Below are 21,840 nucleotides of genomic sequence, written 5' to 3'. Positions count from 1 at the left end.
CTGATACTAAGAAGGACTTCGTCATTTATTGCGACGCTTCCCGTCAAGGATTAGGCTGTGTCCTAATGCAAGATCGCAGAGTGATTGCTTATGCCTCTCGTCAACTGTGCCCTCACGAAGAAAACTACCCAGTTCACGACCTCGAGCTTGCTGCTGTCATTCATGCACTGAAGCAGTGGCGACATTACCTTCTCGGTAATCGTTGTGAGATCTTCACGGACCATCAAAGTCTGAAGTATCTGTTTACTCAGCCTGACCTGAACCTCCGTCAGCAGAGATGGATGGAGACTGTTGCAGACTTTGACGTGGGTATATCTTATACCCCCGGCAAGGCTAATGTAATGGCTGATGCCCCGCAAGTCGTACCGCAACCACCTCCGGGTTCATAAAGTTCAGCCCTCGCTTGTCGAAGAATTTAGAAAGCTGAACCTTCATATTGTTCCTCCTGGAGCACTCGCTCCCCCTCCCCCAGAGTTCCAAAAGATGAATCTTCGTGTTGTTACTAAGGGTTCTCTAAATACCCTGGCTGTCGTACCAGATCTCGTAGGTAGTATAAAGACTATTCAAGGTTATGACTTTGAAGTCCATAAGATTAAACGCCATCTAGCAGAAGGAAAGCCCTCATTCTTCACTATCGCCGATGATGGCACCTTGTACTTCAAAGGCCGCCTAGTGGTACCACGTTCGAGGAAAAGCCTGGATCAGACTAAAAAGGTTATGAAAGAAGCTCATGATACGCCTCTGTCTATTCATCCCGGTAGTACCAAGATGTACCAGGACATCCGTCAGAGATTCTGGTGGTCTAATATGAAGTAGGACATTGCTCGTTATGTTGCTGAGTGTGACGTTTGCCGTCGTATCAAAGCTGAACATCAAAGGCCTGCTGGAACTCTGCAACCTATCTCTATTCCTGAATGGAAATGGGACCATGTTGAAATGGACTTCGTCACTGGATTTCCCAAATCGCAGAAAGGTAATGATGCTATTCTTGTCGTCATTGACCAGCTTTCTAAAGTTGCACATTTTCTGGCGGTCAAAGAAACAATCACTGCTAGCCAGCTTGCAACTCTCTACATGTCCAGAATTGTTTCACTTCACGGTATTCCACTGGTTATCAGTTCAGACCGTGGCAGCTTATTCACTTCAAGATTCTGGGCAAGTTTCCAAGAAACTATGGGAATTCATCTGTCGTTCAGTACTGCGTTCCATCCTGAGTCGCAAGGTCAAGTGGAACGTGTCAACCAAGTTCTCGAAGACATGCTTCGAGCTTGTGTAGTTTCCTTCGGCAAGAAATGGGAGGAATCTCTTCCATATGCCGAGTTCTCCTATAATAATAGCTATCAAGCTAGTCTAAAAATGTCCCCCTTCGAAGTGCTATATGGACGAAAGTGTCGAACCCCTCTGAACTGGTCAGAAACTGGGGAACGTCCACTCTTCGGTCCGGATATTATCCAACAGGCCGAAGAACAAGTTCGCATTATTCGCGAGAATCTCAAGACTGCTCAGTCACGTCAGAAAAGTCAGTATGACCGTCATCACCAAGACATGGTCTATCAACCTAGCGAAAAGGCTTATCTTCGAGTTACACCAATGGAGGGTGCTCACCGCTTCGAGATCAAGGGCAAGATAGCTCCTCGCTATATCGGTCCCTTCACTATTCTCGAAAGGCGTGGAAAAGTGGCATATCAACTGAAGCTTCCGCCGAACCTTTCCCAGGTTCACGATGTGTTCCACGTGTCACAACTCCATCGTTGCTTCAAGGATCCAATCTGAGCAGTGGATCATGAAGTGCTCGAATTGCAACAGGACCTCTCCTATAAAGAGCATACGATCCGCATTCTCGACCAAGCTGAATGCCGCACACGTCAGAAGGCGATCAAGTTCCTCAAAGTCCAATGGTCGAATCACTTTGAAGACGAAGCCACTTGGGAACGCGAGGACCGCCTACGTGATGAATAGCCCGCACTGTTTCCTTCTACCTCCTAAATCTCGGGACGAGATTTCTTGTAGTGGAGGAGATTTGTAACGCTCGGATAATTAGGCTACAGTAAAACTCTCCTAATGATGCCATGTCATCTTTGATTACTATTGCTAAACTTTCGTTAGTTCAAACCGATTCAAAAATCAATTCAAAAAATGGCAAATAACAAAAGTTTTTAAAAGTTGAAACAAAAATGTTCGGTGGTTGCCGAATATTACAAGGGTAATTATAGTAAAGAAAACATATTTTTAGAAAATGCCCCAATGATTTAAAATGAAAAAAACAGAATAGAAAATAAGTAAAAGAAAGAAAATACAAAAGAAAGAAAAACTAAAACTAAAACTAGAAAAAGCAGAAAGCCCCCCCCCCCGGCCCCTTGGGCTTCGGCCCACCAGGCCGCAACCGACCGGCCCAGCCGGCCACCCCCCCACTCTCTCCTTAACCCCCCACTGACACGCCCCACTCCCCCCGAAATATCTCCCCCCCTCTCCCGATTGGATCGGGATCGGGAGGCCGCTCGACGCCGCCCCGCGCTCGGAGAATGCCGCTTCGCCGGAGCCCCTCCCTCGCCGGACTGCCTCCTCAACCCCGCCGGCCTGCTTCTCCTCCTCCGACGCCGTCGTCCCCATCGACCACCTCGCGCCCCACTGCCCATGCCCTACGCCCACCGTGAGCACGAGCCCCTCCCTCTCCTCTCTCCCTCCCGCATCGTGCCCGCGCCTGTCCGTGCTCTCGCACGCGCCGCACCCGTCGCGGCCCCTGCTGGCTGCGCCCAGGCCGCGCTCGGCCATCGCCCCCCCCCCCCCCCCCCGCGATGCCGCTCCCTCCCTAAAGCTCACCACGACCCGCTACTGCTGCTCGCCGAGGCCGCCGCCCGCTTGCGTGCTCACCCGCACTCTCGCTCTGGCTCGCCGGCGTGCACGCGTGCCCCCATGCAGCCACAGTCGCGGCCCCGCTCGCCCACGTCCCCCGCGCGCCCGTGGCCACCCACGCGCTTACCCCACCCCCTCTGCGCACGCTCGCGCTCGCCACGCGACGACCGCGCCCGCCCGTACGCGCTCGGTGTGTGCCTTGCCCCGCTCCGTCCGCGGCCCTCTGCTCTTCCCGCTGACCGGCCAGCCGCGCGCGCCGCCTCCGCAGCTCCCCACCTAGCTGCTCACCGCACTCCTCGTCCGCTCCCCGCGTGCCCCTGCATCCCCGTGTGCCTGATGCTGCGCTGCCGCGGCCCGCTCCTTGTTGCTGCTGCCTGCGCCCGTGCGCCGCGCGCGCCCGTAGCCTGCTGCTAGCTGCCACTGCTGCCCACCTACACTCGCCGGTGGCTCCTGCTGCCCGCCTCCACTCGTCGGCGGCTGCGGCGCCTCGCCGCTACCCCGGTTGCCTCCCGTGTCGGGCGGCCGGCGCCCGTCGCCCGGGCTCGCCCCATCGGGCGCCCGTGCCTATAACCCGTGTACCCGCCCCGCTAAGGCCTTCGTGCCACTGACTAGTGGGGTCCATCCCCTAGGACGGTTTAAAAAAAGGAATTAAATATATATATATAAATAATTAATAATAAAAATAAATAACTAACTAATTAACTAATTAATTAACTTAATTAATTCGGATTAAATTAACTATTTAAGATTAATTAACCTAACTAACTACTGTTAATTAACTAACAGAGTATGACAAGTGGGACCCACGCGTAAGTTGGACTAAGTCAACGAGACTGTTGACTGCTGACTGGACCTGACGACTGTGCTGTTGACCCAGTCAATGGCCCCATCTGTCAGTTTGACTTAGTCAATCCCTGTTGATTGCTGATGTCATTAATCCAATTTCGAATTAAATTAAAGGATTAATTAAATTCCAGAAATTAGTAAATCTTTAGAAAATCATATCTTTTAATCCGTAACTCGGATTAAATTATTTTCAACATGAAAGTTGCTCAGAACGACGAGACGAATCCGGATATGTAGCCCGTTCGTCCGCCACACACCCCTAACATATCAAACTCGCAACTTCCCCCTCCGGTTCATCTGTCCGAAAATGCGAAACACCGGGAATACTTTCCCGGATATTTTCCCCCTTCACCGGTACCACCTCGTACCGCGTTAGGGCACACCTAGCATCACGCTTTGTCATGTCATGCATTGTCATGCATTTGTTTGTATTATATTTATTATTTCTTCCCCCTCTTCTCTCGCTAGACACCGAGACCGATGCCGCTGCTACCCAGTACGACTACGGTGCTGACGACCCCTCTCTCTTGCCAGAGCAACCAGGCAAGCCCCCTCCCTTGATCACTAGATATCGCCTACTCTCCTCTATACTGCTTGCATTAGAGTAGTGTAGCATGTTATTGCTTTCCGTTAATCCTATCCTGATGCATAGCCTGTCCTTGCTACTACTGTTGTTACCTTTACCTGCAATCCTAATGCTTAGTATATCATCAGTGGCCCTACATTCTTGTCCGTTTGCCATGCTATACCATCGGGCCGTGATCACTCGGGAGGTGATCACGGGTATATACTATATACTTTATACATGATACATGTGGTGACTAAAGTCGGGTCGGCTCGTGGAGCACCCGCGAGTGATTCACGGATTGGGGGCTGAAAGGACCTTTGTCCCAACGGCCCTTTGTGTGGATCTTTGTGGCGAAGCGACAGGGCAGGTTGAGACCACCTAGGAGAGAGGTGGGCCTGGCCCTGGTCGGCGTTCGCGGTTATTTCAAGATAACACGTTTAACGAGATCTTGGTATTTGATCTGAGTCTGGCCACTGGCCTATACGCACTAACCATCTATGCGGGGACAGTTATGGGCACTCGACGTCGTGGTATCAGCCGAAGCCTTCGTGACGTCAGCGACTGAGCGGTGCGCGCCGGATTGGACTGGAATGCCTGCTAGGCTAGGTCTGCTTCCGGCCGCCCTCGCAACGTGTAGGTGTGCAATGGGCGATGGGCCCAGACCCCTGTGCCATAGGATTTAGACCGGCGTGCTGACCTCTCTATTGTGCCTAGGTAGGGCTGCGACGTGTTGATCTTCCGAAGTCGGGCATGACCCAGCAAAGTGTGTCCGGCCAAATGGGATCGAGCGTGTTGGGTTATGTGGTGCACCCCTGCAAGGAAGTTAATCTATTCGAATAGTCGTGATCTTCGGTAACAGGACGACTTGGAGTTGTACCTTGACCTTATGACAACTAGAACCGGATACTTAATAAAACACACCCTTCCAAGTGCCAGATACAACCGGTGATCGCTCTCTCACAGGGCGACGAGGGGAGGATCATCGGTTAGGATTATGCTACACGATGCTACTTGGTGAACTTACCATCTACTCTCTTCTCCTGCTGCAAGATGGAGGTGGCCAGAAGCGTAGTCTACGATAGGACTAGCTATCCCCCTCTTATTCCGGCATTCTGCAGTTCAGTCCACATATGATACCCTTAATCCATTTGATACCAATGCATACATATGTAGTGTAGCTCCTTGCTTGTGAGTACTTTGGATGAGTACTCACGGTTGCTTTGCTCCCTCTTTTCCCCCTTTCTATACCCGATTGCTGCGAACAGACGTTGGAGCCCAGGAGCCAGACGCCACCGTCGACGACTACTACTACTACTTGGGAGGTGCCTACTACTACGTGCAGCCCGCTGACGACGACCAGGAGTAGCTTAGGAGGATCCCAGGCAGGAGGCCTGCGCCTCTTTTGATCTGTATCCCAGTTTGTGCTAGCCTTCTTAAAGGCAGACTTGTTTAACTTATGTCTGTACTCAGATATTGTTGCTTCCGCTGACTCGTCTATGATCGAGCTCTTGTATTCGAGCCTTCGAGGCCCCTGGCTTGTAATATGATGCTTGTATGACTTATTTTATTTGTAGAGTTGTGTTGTGATATCTTCCCGTGAGTCCCTGATCTTGATCGTACACGTTTGCGTGTATGATTAGTGTATGGTCAAATCGGGGGCGTCACATTGGGACACCCCTGCAGGGTATAAACTTTCGAGAGCTGTGCCCGTGGTTATGTGGCGGATGGGAATTTGTTAATATCCGATTGTAGAGAACTTGACACTTGACTTCATTAAAATGCATCAACCGCGTATGTAGCCATGATGGTCTCTTTTTGGTGGAGTCCAGGAAGTGAACATGGTTTTGGAGTTATGTTTATGCGTAAGTAGTTTTAGGATCACTTCTTGATCGCTTCTAGCTTCACGACCGTTGTGTAGCTTCTCATCTTACTCTTATTTGCGTATGTTAGCCACCATATTTGCTTATCGCTTGCTGCAGCTCCACCTCACTACCTTATCCTACCCATAAGCTTAAATAGTCTTGATCTCGCGGGTGTGAGATTGCTGAGTCCTCATGACTCACGGATACTTCCAAACAGTTACAAGTGTCGATGATACCTGTGCAGGTGATGCTACCGAACTCAAGTGGGAGCTCGATGAAGAGCTTGGTCGTTACTATGTGTCTTTTCCGGATGATCAGTAGTGGTGCCTAGTTGGGATGAATGGGGATCTAACATTTGGGGTTGTCTTCTTTTATTTTGGTTCCGTAGTCGGACCTTGATTATACTCTAAATGATGTATGTTTAAGTTGTTATTTGTGTGAAGTGGCGATTGTAAGCCAACTCTTTATCCCTTTCTTATTCAGTACATGGGATTGTGTGAAGATTACCCATCTTGTGACAAAACCACCATGCGTTTATGCCTCTAAGTCGTGCCTCGACACATGGGAGATATAGCCAAATCGTGGGAGTTACAATGGGAGAGTTGTTGGTGATGACGATGGCGACGATTTCCCTCTCCGGGAGGGAAGTTCCCCCAGCGGAATCGCTCCACCGGAGGGCAAAATTGCTCCTGCCCAAGTTTCACCTCGAGACGGCGGTGCTTCGTCCCGAAAGTCCTCTCCTCATTTTGTCTAGGTCAAAATGACTTATCTACTAGAAGATGGGCACCAGAGGTGGGCCGAGGAGGGCACAACTGTAGGATCGAAAGTATGTCTAGAGGGGGGGTGATTAGACTACTTGACCAAATAAAAACTTAACCTTTTCCCAATTTTAGTTCTTGGCAGATTTTTGCTATTTTAGGACAAGTCAAGCAATCATCACACAATTCAAGCAAGCATGCAAAGAGTATATTAGCAGCGGAAAGTAAAGCATGCAACTTGCAAGAATGTAAAGGGAAGGGTTTGGAGAATTCAAACGCTATTGGAGACACGGATGTTTTTCCCGTGGTTCGGATAGGTGGTGCTATCCTACATCCACGTTGATGGAGACTTCAACCCACAAAGGGTAACGGTTGCGCGAGTCCACACAGGGCTCCACCCAAGGGCAACGGTTGCGCGAGTCCACACAGGGCTCCACCCACGAAGGGTCCACGAAGAAGCAACCACCCACAAAGGGTCCACGAAGAAGCAACCTTGTCTATCCCACCATGGCCATCGCCCACGAAGGACTTGCCTCACTAGCGGTAGATCTTCACGAAGTAGGCGATCTCCTTGCCCTTACAAACTCCTTGGTTCAACTCCACAATCTTGTCGGAGGCTCCCAAGTGACACCTAGCCAATCTAGGAGACACCACTCTCCAAGAAGTAACAAATGGTGTGTAGGTAATGAACTCCTTGCTCTTGTGCTTCAAATGATAGTCTCCCCAACACTCAACTCTCTCTCATAGGATTTGGATTTGGTGGAAAGAAGATTTGAGTGGAAAGCAACTTGGGAAGGCTAGAGATCAAGATTCATATGGTAGGAATGGAATGTCTTGGTCTCAACACATGAGTAGGTGGTTCTCTCTCAGAACATATGAGTTGGAATGATGTGTGTGTTCTGATGGCTCTCTCATCGAATGAGAAAGAGGTGGAGGGGTATATATAGCCTCCACACAAAATCCAACCGTTACACACAATTTACCAATCTCGGTGGGACCGAATCAGAAAACTCGGTCTGACCAAAATAGTAAACCTAGTGACCGTTAGGAATTTTGGTGGGACTGACATGCAACTCGGTAGGACCGATTCGGTTAGGGTTTGGGCATAACGTAATCTCGGTGAGACCGATTACACAAACTCGGTGAGACCGAATTTGGTAATTAGCTAACCAGAGAGTTGGTCAGGCAAACTCGGTGGGACCGATTTGCTCTTTCGGTGGGACCGAGTGGAACTCGGTGAGACCGAAAAGTTACAAAGGGGAAACACTGAGTTTACATTGCAATCTCGGTGGGACCGATTCGCTCTTTCGGTAAGACCGAAAAGTTACGAAAGGGAAACAGAGAGTTTGCAACCCCATCTCAGTGAGACCGAGATCCTTATCGGTAGAACCGAATTGCTAGGGTTTGGCAGTGGCTAATGACAAGTGAAACTCGGTGGCGCCGGATAGGAAAAATCGGTAGGACCGAGTTTGGCTTAGGGTTTAGGTCATATGTGGATATGGAAAAGTAGTTGAGGGTTTTGGAGCATATCACTAAGCACATGAAGCAAGAGGCTCATTAAGCAACAACTCATCCCTCCTTAATAGTATTGGCTTTTCCTAAAGACTCAATGTGATCTTGGATCACTAAAATATAAAATGAAGAGTCTTGAGCTTTTGAGCTTGAGCCAATCCTTTGTCCTTAGCATTTTGAGGGTTCCACTTTCACATCCATGCCATGCAAATCATTGAGCTTTCCTGAAATAATCATCTTGGAATAGCATTAGCTCAATGAGCTATATGTTGTTCTGAATTACCAAAACCACCTAGGGATAGTTCACTTTCAATCTCCCCCTTTTTGGTAATTGATGACAACATATAGATCAAAGCTTCGACAAAAGATAATAATCATGAAATATATCGTCGCTTTGAGAAGTATGTGATAAGTAAGAGCTCCCCCTAAATTTGTGCATATTTAAAATTTGCTTTGGACTGCAAATGCACAAAGAGTTAGAGTCATGGGTTACTCTTCCATGTCACATACATCTTGGTGGAGCGCTCAAAATGATAAGATTGAAATACATGCACTCATCACCAAGAATAGTGAATGATCACAAACGATAGATAGAATGATAATATTTAAGCAAGCATTAAGCAAACATTAAGTGTAGCTTATGATCAAACACATGATCATCAATGTCTCACAAATAATGACGTAGTATCAAGCACTAAAAAAACAGACAAGTTCGAAAAACCACCAAATAAAGCAAGAGAGAAAAGCAACACTCTCTCTCTCGAAGCCTATGATCTATACATCTTCTCCCCCTTTGGCAACAAGTTACCAAAAAGTTCCTAGAAAATGCATAGTGCTAAGTCGACACTCAGGCTTGATCTTCAGGTGGTGGTGGAGTCCGGAGCACTCCAAGGATGAAGCCTTCGGTAGACGTGGTCGGAGTCGAGGCTGAAGTGGATGCTGGAGCTGGTGGAACTGAGGCTGTGGCTGGTGCAGACGTTGTAGCTCTGGTGTCAGCAACTGGCAGTGCAGACGACCTCCGACCTCGTGGTACCCTCGCAAAAGCATCAGTGGTGGTCCTGCCTCTCCTCTCATTCATGTCCTCCTGGAGCTGCTCCACGGCAGTCTGTATCTCTGTCACCTTGATGTCCAAGTCATAGAACCTCTGTTCCATGATCCTCTCTAAACTCGCCTGGTTCTGAGTCAGGGTGGCTATACTCTGCTCAATCCGCAGGGTGGACGCAATCAGGTAACCAAGCTGCTCTTGTTTGGTTTTCAGGAAGTAATCAGATGCCTCCGCTTGAGTAGGCATCCTGGCAGCTTTCTCCTTCTTCGCCTTCTCCTTCTGAGCTTGTGCATGGGTAGATGATGGTTCATTCTCAGTCATAACAACTTCATTGTTCTCAAAATCGGGACGGATGGGCAGGTGTTCCTTATCCAACAAATATACGCCCGTGCCCATCTTGGAGTTGATGAGCTCCTGAATCTGAGGGGCATATCCACAGCTCCTCTTCTGATCTGCCGCAGTCCTTTTGATTGTTTCCACTATGAGGCTCATGACTTTGAATTTTTGAGGCACGTCAAAGACATGAAGCAAATTGATCGCGTGACCTCTGATCATCTTGTAATCTCCAGACTTGGGCAGAAGGGTGTGCCTAAGGATCCAGTTGATCGTAGGCAATCCTGAGAGCAGATAATGCACTGAGCCAAACTTGAACGTGTCAAGTGCTTCATTCGGAATCTCCTTGTACATGTTGGACATGGAGTTGTGATCCATCTTCTTCTTGGCATAAATGTCCAAGTCATCTGCTTGCTCCTCTGGGGCATTGATTAGCTTCGCCCATTCCTCAACAGTAGAGTGGTACCTTGTACCCTCTGACATCCATGTGATCCTGCCATCCGGGTAGAAGTGTGCTGTGGAGTAGAATTGCATGATCAGCTCCTCGTTCCACTTTGTGAGCTTCTGCCCAACAAAGTCTGCAACTCCACACGCACTAAAGCTGTCAAATACTCCAGGGTAGTACTCTTCATTGTCCTTGATGTAGGTCCAGTCGACCCATCTCATGTCACATACAATTGGCTTCTTGTCAAGTAGCACTGTCTCATAGAAATCCTGCTGCTCCTTGGTATGAAACCTGTAGTCCACTGCAGTCCTTCTCCTAGAAGCGTATGGATCTGCTTCTCTCCATTTCCTGAGCCCTGAGTCTCTCCTGAGCTTCATATCCTCAGCCACAGGATGAGCATCGTTGTGGTCTGGGATCTTGGGCTTTAACTTCCGAAGGACACTCTCTTCCTCTTCCTCAGCAACAGTCTCAGGCACTGGGGCCTTGTTCTTCTCAGTGCCTGGGATGCTTCTTGTGTTTCTCTTTGGTGCACTCTTAGGCTTAGATGCAGCCTTAGGTGCTTCCTTGGGCTTGGATGCAGCTCCCCCTGACCTTATGGCATCTCCCATAAGTTTTGCTGCCTTGGGTGCTGGTGCAGCAACCTCTTCTTCCTCCTCCTCTTCTACCATGATGGAGGCCTTCCCAAGCACTCTAGCTACTGTCTTCTTCACTCTCTCCTTCCTCTTCTTGCCCTCAGCAGCAACTGGCTCTTGGGAAGTGGGCTTCTCAGTTGAGGCTCTAGCCTTTGACATGGGCTGCCTGCCTGCTGGCCTTTTGATTTTCATACCTGGCTTAGTGCCTTGAGCTGGCTCAATTCTCTTGGAAGTGGCCTCTTCCTCCGCCACATAGTCCTCATCTTCAGAATCTGAGGTTCTCTTCTTCCTTTGTCTAGTGGCAGCTTTAGGCAAGTTGCTGGGTGTGCTCCTGCTGCCATCATCTAAGGAACTTGAGGGGCTAGTGCCCTCACTCAACTGCACTTGCTGCTCTGACAAGTTTTGGCTGTCACTCTGGTCTGACATGATGCAAACTGACTGCTGACCCTGTGAATAGATTATAGAGGAGATAGAGTGGATGAGCATCACAAAATGCAGAGATTTTTGCAAAAAGAATGATCCAAAAACTTAGTTTTAGTTTCCCACTGAAATCATCTCGGATCTACCGACTTTCAAACTCGGTGATACCGAAGCAGTTTTGGAACCTAAACTAGTGAACTCGGTAGGACCGAGTCACAGTTCGGTGGCACTGAGACTGCTAGGGTTTCACTGAGTTCAAAAATTGGTCACACCGATAAGTAATTCTTGGTCAGACCGAGTCTCACTTGTGCAATGCCATAAGCCAAATCGGTGGGACCGAGTTTTTCAACTCGGTGGGTCCGAGATGGTTTCGGCGGAAACCTAAACCTAGAATTTTCGAATCAAACCTAACCTATGAGCGTTTTGACTGGATAGAAGTTTATCAAACGTGGCTAGAAACAATATGATCACAATGTGCTAGGAATCAGATTGAGGAATAGCACAAAGATCAAGTCCATACCCTAGTTCGGCGGGGACTTGCTACGGCGGCAACGGTGGGGCAGAATTCCCATTGACGGCGACGGAGACCAGCGACTGGAGGCTGCTGGCGGCGAGAAGACGATCCGGAGACCTCGAGGGCAGAGCAGGCTATCGCGCGAGCGAAGGGTTTCGGAGAAATTTCCAAATTTTGCCCGTGACTATATATAGCCCGACCCTGTCGGTGTGACCGAGTGGAACGACTCGGTGGCACCGAGATTCATAACTGCGTGCAGTTACTGAAACTCGGTGTGACCGAAAGGTTCAAATCGGTTGCACCAAGATCAAAAACCTAGATCAACTTAATGATCTCGGTAGGACCGAATGTGGAGTATCGGTCAGACCGAGAATCATAAAGAGGTTTTGGAAGTTTAAGTCTATGACGAATCGGGGACTCCGAGCGCTCCTCACACAGAGTGGTTCGAATCTGACTTGATCAAATTTTGTGATGCAGCATGAATAGAGTTTGAGACGAGAAAAGCATAGATAGCTAGAGAAGGTTCTTAGGCATTCTTGTCCATCCACTTGGCAAAAGAAGATAAAACCAAACAATCAAAACAGCAAGTGGATGTCCTCGAATGAGTAAAATATGCAATCAGCATGCTCACACAATAAGATGGCAAATGAAATATGTGGCAAGGCATGCACAACCAATTCTAGCATCTATCAAGCAATTTGCGATGACTAGGTCATCTATATATGAGTATATTGACTTAGGAGTCAAGTGAGAACACTTGATCGTAGGTCATACTCATCGTTTAAGCTCAAGTGGGGTTACCACTTTTACATAAAGCATTGTTGTGTTCACATCTTTAGAGTTGCTTTAGCTCAAGTCTTAGAGTAAAGCTCCCCCTAGATGTGATATCCCCCCTAAGAGGGATAAACTAACCTTGGGTTTTGTCGATGATGACTTCATGTAGATATTGAAGATGTGGATGCTCAATGTTGATGTAGATCTCTTGGAGCTATCCATTTGAGTGAATTGCACTTTCAATACCTACATGGGTTAGTCCCACAAGGAACAAACAAGGATATCCATAGACATAGAGTGATGCACACAAAAGATGATGTCCATGAAAACTTTTAGGTTACCTTGTCCCTTGTCTTACCAACAAGAGGGTTTGTGACTCCTTGAACTAGTGCAAGATGTGGAAGTTGATTGCACTTGTTCTTGCCAAAATGATAAGAGTGAAGTATGTTGGCGGAGTCACCCTCAAGAACTCTCTAGTTCTTCTTCTTTTGGATCCACATCATCTTGATGGGAATCCTTGGAGTTGTAGTCGTACTTGATGAAGTGGAACTTGAAGTAGTCTTGGGAATCCACTTGACTAAGGTCTTAGGAGCTTCTTCAAATGCATCAATTTCCTCTTGAAGCTTGTCCTTCCCTTTTTGCTCGTAGTCTTGTGGTGGAAGATCATCTTGAGCTTGTGTCCCCTTGAAAGAAGTATACTTCTCTTGTTGAGGGACAAACTTTGTCTTGGGGTATTGATCTTCTTCCCATTCAACTCCATTGGCATTGAACTTTCGTTCAAAACCAACATCTTGATTCTTCCGGTGCATTCCTTGCTTGCGCACAATTTCCTCGAATTGCTTACTCCCGGCAAGGCTTTTGTACACTCCTTTCTCTATAATTCCCTTCAATAAGCTATTTTCTTGCTCAAGTGTAACTTGGCTAAGAGAATCATTCGTGGAATCAAGAGAACTACTAGAAGCAACAATATTGGATTTAGCATGATCATTGTTACTACTAGAGGAAGAATCTTTCTTGTTCTTGTTACTAGACTTGACTTGAGGCATGTAAGTGGATAAGAGTAAACGCTTGGCAATGTAAGAAGAACTTTTCTTGCGGATATCATCACTGATTGCTTTTAAGAACTCATGCTCTTGCTCAAGATTGAGCTTTTCAAAGCATAATTTCTCATGAGCTCTTAAAAGTTCTCGATGATCTTCGAAGATAGTTTCATGAGCTAACTTAAGAGTGTTTAGTTCTTTAGTTAGAGCCTCAATCTTATTCTTATCATTGTCATTCATTTTATCTTGATTAGCATGTTTAATTGACGTTTCATCATAGTATTCATCACTAGAGTTGTCAACAAGCAAATCATCACCTAACAAGTCATCTTCATCACTATTGAAATCAACATACTCGGGGTGTGTTACCTTAGGACCTTTGGCCATGAAGCATCTTCCAATTCCTTCATTTGGTGAGTCAAATATGTCGTAGGAGTTGGTTGACACAAGTGCTAGACCGGCAACACCTTCATCTTGAGTATATTCGGAGTCGGAGTGATAACTTCTCTCGGAGTGGCTGTCGGAGTCGGAGCCGGATACCCATTCACCAACATGAGCTTGATGTCTTCGTCTTGTGTAGCTCCTTGATGATTTTTCCTTCTTTTCCGAATCCTTGCTTCTCCGTGAGTATCTTCGTTCATAACGATCATCTCTACTCCTTCTCTCTCTTGGTGGTGATCCTTTGCTTCTTCTTTTTGGAGAATCTTCTCTTCTCTTGTAGGGAGTCGTACACTCATTGGAATAGTGTCCGGGTCTTCCACAATTGTAACAGTTTCGCTCTCGACTAGAAGATCTTTTGTCATTGTAGGACCTTGACTTGGAGCTTCTATCTTTGCTTCTACTCTTGTAGAACTTGTTGAAGTTCTTCACCATTAAGCTCAATTCTTCATTGAAGTCTTGTTTCTCACTTGATGATGTAGGGGCTTCACATGAGGCTTTATAGGCACCACTTGATTTGTTGTGAAGTTCCTCTTTATCCTTAAGTGACATCTCATGAGCAACAATTCTTCCAATCACCTCCGTTGGCTTGAGATCTTTGTAATTGGGCATCATTTGGATCAATGTGCACACGGTATCATATTTTCCATCCAAGGCTCTTAGGATCTTCTTGATGATGAATCTATCGGTCATCTCTTCACTTCCTAAGCCGGCAATCTCATTTGTGATGAGAGCAAGCCTAGAGTACATTTCAGCGACACCTTCACCATCCTTCATCTTGAACTTGTCAAGTTGGCTTTGAAGCACATCCAACTTGGATTCCTTGACGGAGTCGGTACCTTCGTGGATATCAATCAAGGTGTCCCAAATTTCCTTTGCATTCTCAAGGCGGCTGATTTTGTTGAATTCTTCGGGGCACAATCCGTTGAAGAGAATATCACAAGCTTGAGCATTGTATTGCAACATCTTCAACTCATCCGCGGTAGCTTCACGGTTTGGTTCTCTCCCGTCAAAGAAGTCACCTTGCAAACCAACACACACAATAACCCAAACAGCGGGGTTATGTCCAAGAATATGCATTTTCATTTTATGCTTCCAACTAGCAAAATTAGTACCATCAAAGTAAGGACCTCTACGGTGATAATTTCCCTCACTAGACGCCATACTCTCCTAGGTTGTGAAACCAAGGCTATGACCACCAAAAGCTATGGAGATCAAGCAAATGGAGACCAAAGCTCTGATACCACTTGTAGGATCGAAAGTATGTCTAGGGGGGTGATTAGACTACTTGACCAAATAAAAACTTAACCTTTTCCCAATTTTAGTTCTTGGCAGATTTTAGCTATTTTAGGACAAGTCAAGCAATCATCACACAATTCAAGCAAGCATGCAAAGAGTATATTGGCAGCGGAAAGTAAAGCATGCAACTTGCAAGAATGTAAAGGGAAGGGTTTGGAGAATTCAAACGCTATTGGAGACACGGATGTTTTTCCCGTGGTTCGGATAGGTGGTGCTATCCTACATCCACGTTGATGGAGACTTCAACCCACGAAGGGTAACGGTTGCGCGAGTCCACACAGGGCTCCACCCACGAAGGGTCCACGAAGAAGCAACCACCCACAAAGGGTCCACGAAGAAGCAACCTTGTCTATCCCACCATGGCCATCGCCCACGAAGGACTTGCCTCACTAGCGGTAGATCTTCACGAAGTAGGCGATCTCCTTGCCCTTACAAACTCCTTGGTTCAACTCCACAATCTTGTCGGAGGCTCCCAAGTGACACCTAGCCAATCTAGGAGACACCACTCTCCAAGAAGTAACAAATGGTGTGTAGGTAATGAACTCCTTGCTCTTGTGCTTCAAATGATAGTCTCCCCAACACTCAACTCTCTCTCATAGGATTTGGATTTGGTGGAAAGAAGATTTGAGTGGAAAGCAACTTGGGAAGGCTAGAGATCAAGATTCACATGGTAGGAATGGAATGTCTTGGTCTCAACACATGAGTAGGTGGTTCTCTCTCAGAACATATGAGTTGGAATGATGTGTGTGTTCTGATGGCTCTCTCATCGAATGAGAAAGAGGTGGAGGGGTATATATAGCCTCCACACAAAATCCAACCGTTACACACAATTTACCAATCTCGGTGGGACCGAATCAGAAAACTCGGTCTGACCGAAATAGTAAACCTAGTGACCGTTAGGAATTTCGGTGGGACTAACATGCAACTCGGTAGGACCGACTCGGTTAGGGTTTGGGCATAACGTAATCTCGGTGAGACCGATTACACAAACTCGGTGAGACCGAATTTGGTAATTAGCTAACCAGAGAGTTGGTCAGGCAAACTCGGTGGGACCGATTTGCTCTTTCGGTGGGACCGAGTGGAACTCGGTGAGACCGAAAAGTTACAAAGGGGAAACACTGAGTTTACATTGCAATCTCGGTGGGACCGATTCGCTCTTTCGGTAAGACCGAAAGGTTACGAAAGGGAAACAGAGAGTTTGCAACCCCATCTCGGTGAGACCGAGATCCTTATCGGTAGAACCGAATTGCTAGGGTTTGGCAGTGGCTAATGACAAGTGAAACTCGGTGGCGCCGGATAGGAAAAATCGGTAGGACCGAGTTTGGCTTAGGGTTTAGGTCATATGTGGATATGGAAAAGTAGTTGAGGGTTTTGGAGCATATCACTAAGCACATGAAGCAAGAGGCTCATTAAGCAACACCTCATCCCTCCTTAATAGTATCGGCTTTTCCTAAAGACTCAATGTGATCTTGGATCACTAAAATATAAAATGAAGAGTCTTGAGCTTTTGAGCTTGAGCCAATCCTTTGTCCTTAGCATTTTGAGGGTTTCAATTTCACATCCATGCCATGCCAATCATTGAGCTTTCCTGAAATAATCATCTTGGAATAGCATTAGCTCAATGAGCTATATGTTGTTATGAATTACCAATACCACCTAGGGATAGTTGCACTTTCAACAACCTACCAGGGCGCGCCTGGGCTCCCCGCGCGCCAAGGTGGGTTGTGCCCACCTGGTGGGCCCCCTCTGGTACTTATTTGCTCAAATATTTCTTATATATTCCATAAAAAATCTCCGTAAAGTTTCAGCTCATTTGGAGTTGTGCAGAATAGGTAGCCTAACGTAGCTTTTTCAGCTCCAGAATTCCAGCCGTCGGTATTCTCCCTCTTTGTGTGAACCTTGCATATTATGAGAGAAAAGGCATTAGAATTACTCCAAAAAACATTATTATACATAAAATCAACATAAATAACAGTAGGAAAACATGATGCAAAATGGACGTATCAACCATTACAGGCCAGACTTTGCTGATGGGACCTCAGGCGGCGGCAGAAGGGGGGAGACGAGGAGAGGAGGCCTAGGGCCGGCAGCGCGATTGCCCTCGTGTTGCCTAGGGTTGCGACGGGGGGTGGGACAGGGGTGTCTCGCCACCACTACAAAATTCATACTAAGCAATACATCATACCAATTTTTCACTACATGCCATCAACCATACAACCACATTCTATCAATCACTACATGTTTGCACCATCCAAATCAGCATACAACTAAGCATGCAATTTTTACAGTGCTAAACACAGAGCAAGAGAGAGTAACAGAGACATGAGAGGAGGAAACAAAGAAGGCATACATGACAAGACGATAGGTAGGGGACTAGAGGAGCTCACCAGCAATGGCAAGGATGGCTCGAGAGACGGGGCGGGAGGAGCTCCTGCATGGCATACTGGAAGGGGCGGCGGGCGCGGAGGTGACGGTGATGGCACATGAGGAGACGCGGCGACTGGGCGCGGAGGTGTCGGGGGTGGCGGTGGCGTGCGGGACCTCCCACCGGTGGATCTAACGATACCAGGGTGAGGTCGCCGGCTGGCTCGAGGTGGCGTAGGGAACCCTAGCTCGAGGTGGCTTCCTGTTTGGGGACGGGCGAGTGGGGGAACGAACACGATGCTCTTTTTTTACGCGGTATAGACGCTAGCGCTCATACACTCATCTTTATGAACACGAGCTATGTGGATCGAACATTTTGGGCCTCGCTTGTGTGTCCCAAGTGGCATTTTTGGCCTAAATACTTTGTCCAACAGGGTAGTACTGGTTGAAAACAAATCGTTTTGTTTTGAGGGGTTTGAAAGAAATCGCCAACTTCCGACGATTCTAAAATGCACCGCCATTCTGGGTTGATTGACGATTTTTGGGTAAGAAATGAACATTTTTACAATTGTGATTTTCCATGCCGTAATTCTTCACAATAAGTAAAATAACTGGCCCTCACCCAGACGCCGACACAGTAGCCTGCGGCCTCCCTCTCTCTCATCAACAGCTGCCACCTCTCTCTCCTGTCTACTAACTCATCTACAGCTGCCATCCATGATGGCATTATCTTTTACTCTTCCCCATACAGCAACTTTTATATAAACGCACACTCCCTCTTATCTCTGTCCCCCACCCCCATTCCCACCTCACCCTGTTCGTGCTGCCTTCACTGCTCGCCCGCTCTGCACTCGCTCAGGTCAGTCGCAGTAACCCGTCCTTCACATCTCAATCCAACTCCGTGGCGCAAATGCTCAAATTTCCTTACGCTTTTTTTGGGTCTCCATGTTTTGCAATCTGAGCTTAGAGGCGCTCGATTTTGGAAAAATTAGCATACAGGCGCGTACATTGCTCCATTTGGATCTATCCTCCCTGTTCTTGGCCCAAGGAAGAACAGATCTTCGCGTTCTGTACTTCGTGGCTCTTGTTTTCAGCCGAAGCAACGAAATGCTGGGTAATTTTGCCCCCTGCTCTCGGATTCAGGAATGGGCAATTTATTGGTTTTCCCTGTTCTTGCCATTGTTTTAGCTCTGGAGCAATTTGTTCCATCCATGATGCTGAGATCTGCAGGACGTCAGAGGACTATTCAGTTCATGCTGAGTAGCAGTTTTTGCCGCCTTTTATTTTATCTTTGGTAGGTAGCACATGTTTTGTAATGCCGGTCAATTCTGCTAGATCGGGTCTGGGATGTTTTTTCCCCGCGTCATCTATATTTGTCCCTCTTGGTGATAGGAAATGCCCAGTAAATTAGCTCTTGATGAAAGATCTAATTGAACCACAAATCCTTTCAGATCGAGCAGCTGCACGATTCTTGAAATCTCACTAGTTCATAGTACTGTGAAACGCCTTGCAGTTCTCAGAAATTGCAGAAATCGGAAGAACAGCAAGTTACTGTTCCTGCATAGCCAGGAACCACAATTTAAAATCTCCTATTATTGGCCAGTAAATTAAGTAGTTACCGCGTTTTTGTTGGTGTAGACTAGGTAATTCAGGTTCTTGTGAAATAGCGCGAAAAGAAAATTCAGTGCTTAATTCTGTCTTGGTCTTGCGTGACCTCAGGGATTTTGGGCAAAGCAGGTGACCTTCAGGATGAAGCTCAGAGCAGGCATTTTGCCCGTGGCCATGCTCGCCATTGCCGTGCTCTCCTCCCCAGCATTCGCGCAGAAGACGAAGAGCCCCCCTGCTCCGCCGGCGGCCGTCCTCCCGCCGTCCCCAGCGCCGGCGCCGGCGCCGCGCCACGTGGACCTCGCGGACCTCCTGAGCGTGGCCGGCCCGTTCCACACCTTCCTGGACTACCTCCAGAAGACCAACGTCCTGGAGACCTTTCAGAGCAAGGCGAACGACACCAAGGAGGGGATCACCATGTTCGTGCCCAAGGACTCGGCGTTCGGCGCGCTGAGGACGACGACGTTCGCCAACCTCACCAGCGACCAGCTCAAGTCGCTGATGCTGTACCACGCGCTGCCCAAGTACTACTCGCTGGCCGAGTTCAACAAGCTGAGCAGCCTCAACCCGGTGGCCACCTTCGCGGGGTCGCAGTACACGCTCAACCTCACCGACAACATGGGCAGCATCCGGATCAAGTCCATGTGGTCCAACCCCAAGATCAGCAGCAGCGTCTACTCCACCCGCCCGGTCGCCGTCTACGAGGTCGACAAGGTGCTGCTGCCGATGCAGATCTTCAAGAGCGACCCGCCGCTGGCCCCGGCGCCCGCGCCCGCCCCCGCCGACGCCAAGTCCTCTGATGACGCGCCTAGCCCGGCGTCGGGGAAGTCGGCGAGCGCGAAGGCCAAGGCGGGGTCCAAGAGCGCGTCGCACCGCGCCGGCGTCAGTGTGGCCAGTTACCTGGCGGTGGCTGTCTCCGGTGGCCTGATGATGCTTTTGTGAGCGAGAGACTAATGAGAGAGGTCGGTGGCGGGGTTCATCCGTGCTGCTTAATTTTTACTACATGGATTGTTGCTGAGTTCATTCTTTGGACATAGTAGGCGTTGTGCTAGGATTTGCATCATATATGCTTCTGTGGTTGGTCCTTGTTGATACTACTTGATATACTACTATTTTGTTTGTGCATGTATGCAGAGAGTATTTCTGTACTCATGGCTCTACAGCTAGTCCCTCCGTTCCCAAATATTTGTCTTTCTAGACATTTCAAATAGTTACAACATACGGATATATGTAGTCATATTTTAGAATGTAGACTCATTCATTTTATTTCGTATGTAGTTATTTGTTAAAATTTCTAAAAAGACAAACATTTGGGAACGGAGGGAGTAGTTGTCATGCACATTTTTTCTTTCGGACATAGGAGGATTACCCGGAAGTTTTGCTAAAAGATATTTAGACGTGCCATAAGAGCAATTCCAACGCGACGATTGAGGATTCAAATGGGTCAGCTTGACCGTCCAACAGAAGGTTGATCCAAATGTGTCGACGTGAAAAAAAAACAGCTCACAAAAAATAAACATAATGAAATATAAGTGTCCAGTCAATCGCCGGCCAAAGTCTATTTAAAGCTAATTAAACATTAATTAAAATATAAAAAAAAGTTTGCACCGCCCGCATGCTGCCCCAGACGTCATCCGCCTTGCCCTTAACGTCGCCATCGTCGCCGGTGAGGTCGATGAAGATGGGAACAGGGCCAGCCCATCTGAACGCCGCTGTTGGAAATATGCCCTAGAGGCAATAATAAAAGCATTATTATTATATTTCCTTGTTCATGATAATTGTCTTTATTCATGCTATAATTGTGTTATCCGGAAATCGTAATACATGTGTGAATAACAAACACCAACATGTCCCTAGTAAGCCTCTAGTTGACTAGCTCGTTGATCAACAGATAGTCATGGTTTCCTGACTATGGACATTGGATGTCATTGATAACGAGATCACATCATCAGGAGAATGATGTGATGGACAAGACCCAATCCTAAACATAGCTTAAAGATCATATAGTTCGTTTGCTAGAGTTTTTCCAATGTCAAAGTATCTTTTCCTTAGACCATGAGATCGTGTAACTCCCGGATACCGTAGGAGTGCTTTGGGTATACCAAACGTCACAACGTAACTGGGTGACTATAAAGGTATACTACGGGTATCTCCGAAAGTGTCTGTTGGGTTGACACGGATCAAGACTGGGATTTGTCACTCCGTATGACGGAGAGGTATCACTGGGCCCACTCGGTAATGCATCATCATAATGAGCTCAAAGTGACCAAGTGTCTGGTCACGGGATCATGCATTACGGTACGAGTAAAGTGACTTGCCGGTAACGAGATTGAACGAGGTATTGGGATACCGACGATCAAATCTCGGGCAAGTAACATATCGATTGACAAAGGGAATTGTATACGGGGTTGCTTGAATCCTCGACATCGTGGTTCATCCGATGAGATCATCGTGGAGTATGTGGGAGCCAACATGGGTATCCAGATCCCGCTGTTGGTTATTGACCGGAGAGTCGTCTCGGTCATGTCTACA

At 47.6% G+C, this 21,840-nt stretch overlaps 1 protein-coding gene across 2 annotated transcripts; it reads left to right on the top strand.

Annotated features, from left to right (window-relative positions):
- The first annotated feature begins 18,386 nt into the window (after positions 1 to 18,386).
- FLA7 (FASCICLIN-like arabinoogalactan 7) lies at positions 18,387 to 20,456 on the top strand. Of its 2 annotated transcripts, none has more exons than XM_048687556.2 (2): positions 18,387 to 18,562; positions 19,423 to 20,456. In XM_048687556.2, the coding sequence occupies exon 2, from the start codon at positions 19,453 to 19,455 to the stop codon at positions 20,248 to 20,250; it is 798 nt and encodes a 265-aa protein (XP_048543513.2). In that variant the 5' UTR covers positions 18,387 to 18,562; positions 19,423 to 19,452; the 3' UTR covers positions 20,251 to 20,456. The 2 variants fall into 2 exon arrangements, with proteins under 2 accessions (XP_048543513.2, XP_048543514.2); XM_048687557.2 differs by having other exon boundaries at positions 18,439 to 18,562; positions 19,441 to 20,456.
- The last annotated feature ends 1,384 nt before the right edge of the window (positions 20,457 to 21,840 follow it).

Source organism: Triticum urartu, chromosome 7A, assembly GCF_056163025.1.
Source record: "Triticum urartu cultivar PI428250 chromosome 7A, HENAU_Tu73, whole genome shotgun sequence".
NCBI lineage: Eukaryota > Viridiplantae > Streptophyta > Magnoliopsida > Poales > Poaceae > Triticum > Triticum urartu.
The sequence above is the reverse complement of the archived record's forward strand: the minus strand, read 5'-3'. Positions and strand labels throughout refer to the sequence as shown.

Bases quoted from the DNA above. Each gene is read 5' to 3' on its own strand.
- FLA7 (XM_048687556.2), top strand. From the start codon at position 19,453: ATGAAGCTCAGAGCAGGCATTTTGCCCGTGGCCATGCTCGCCATTGCC.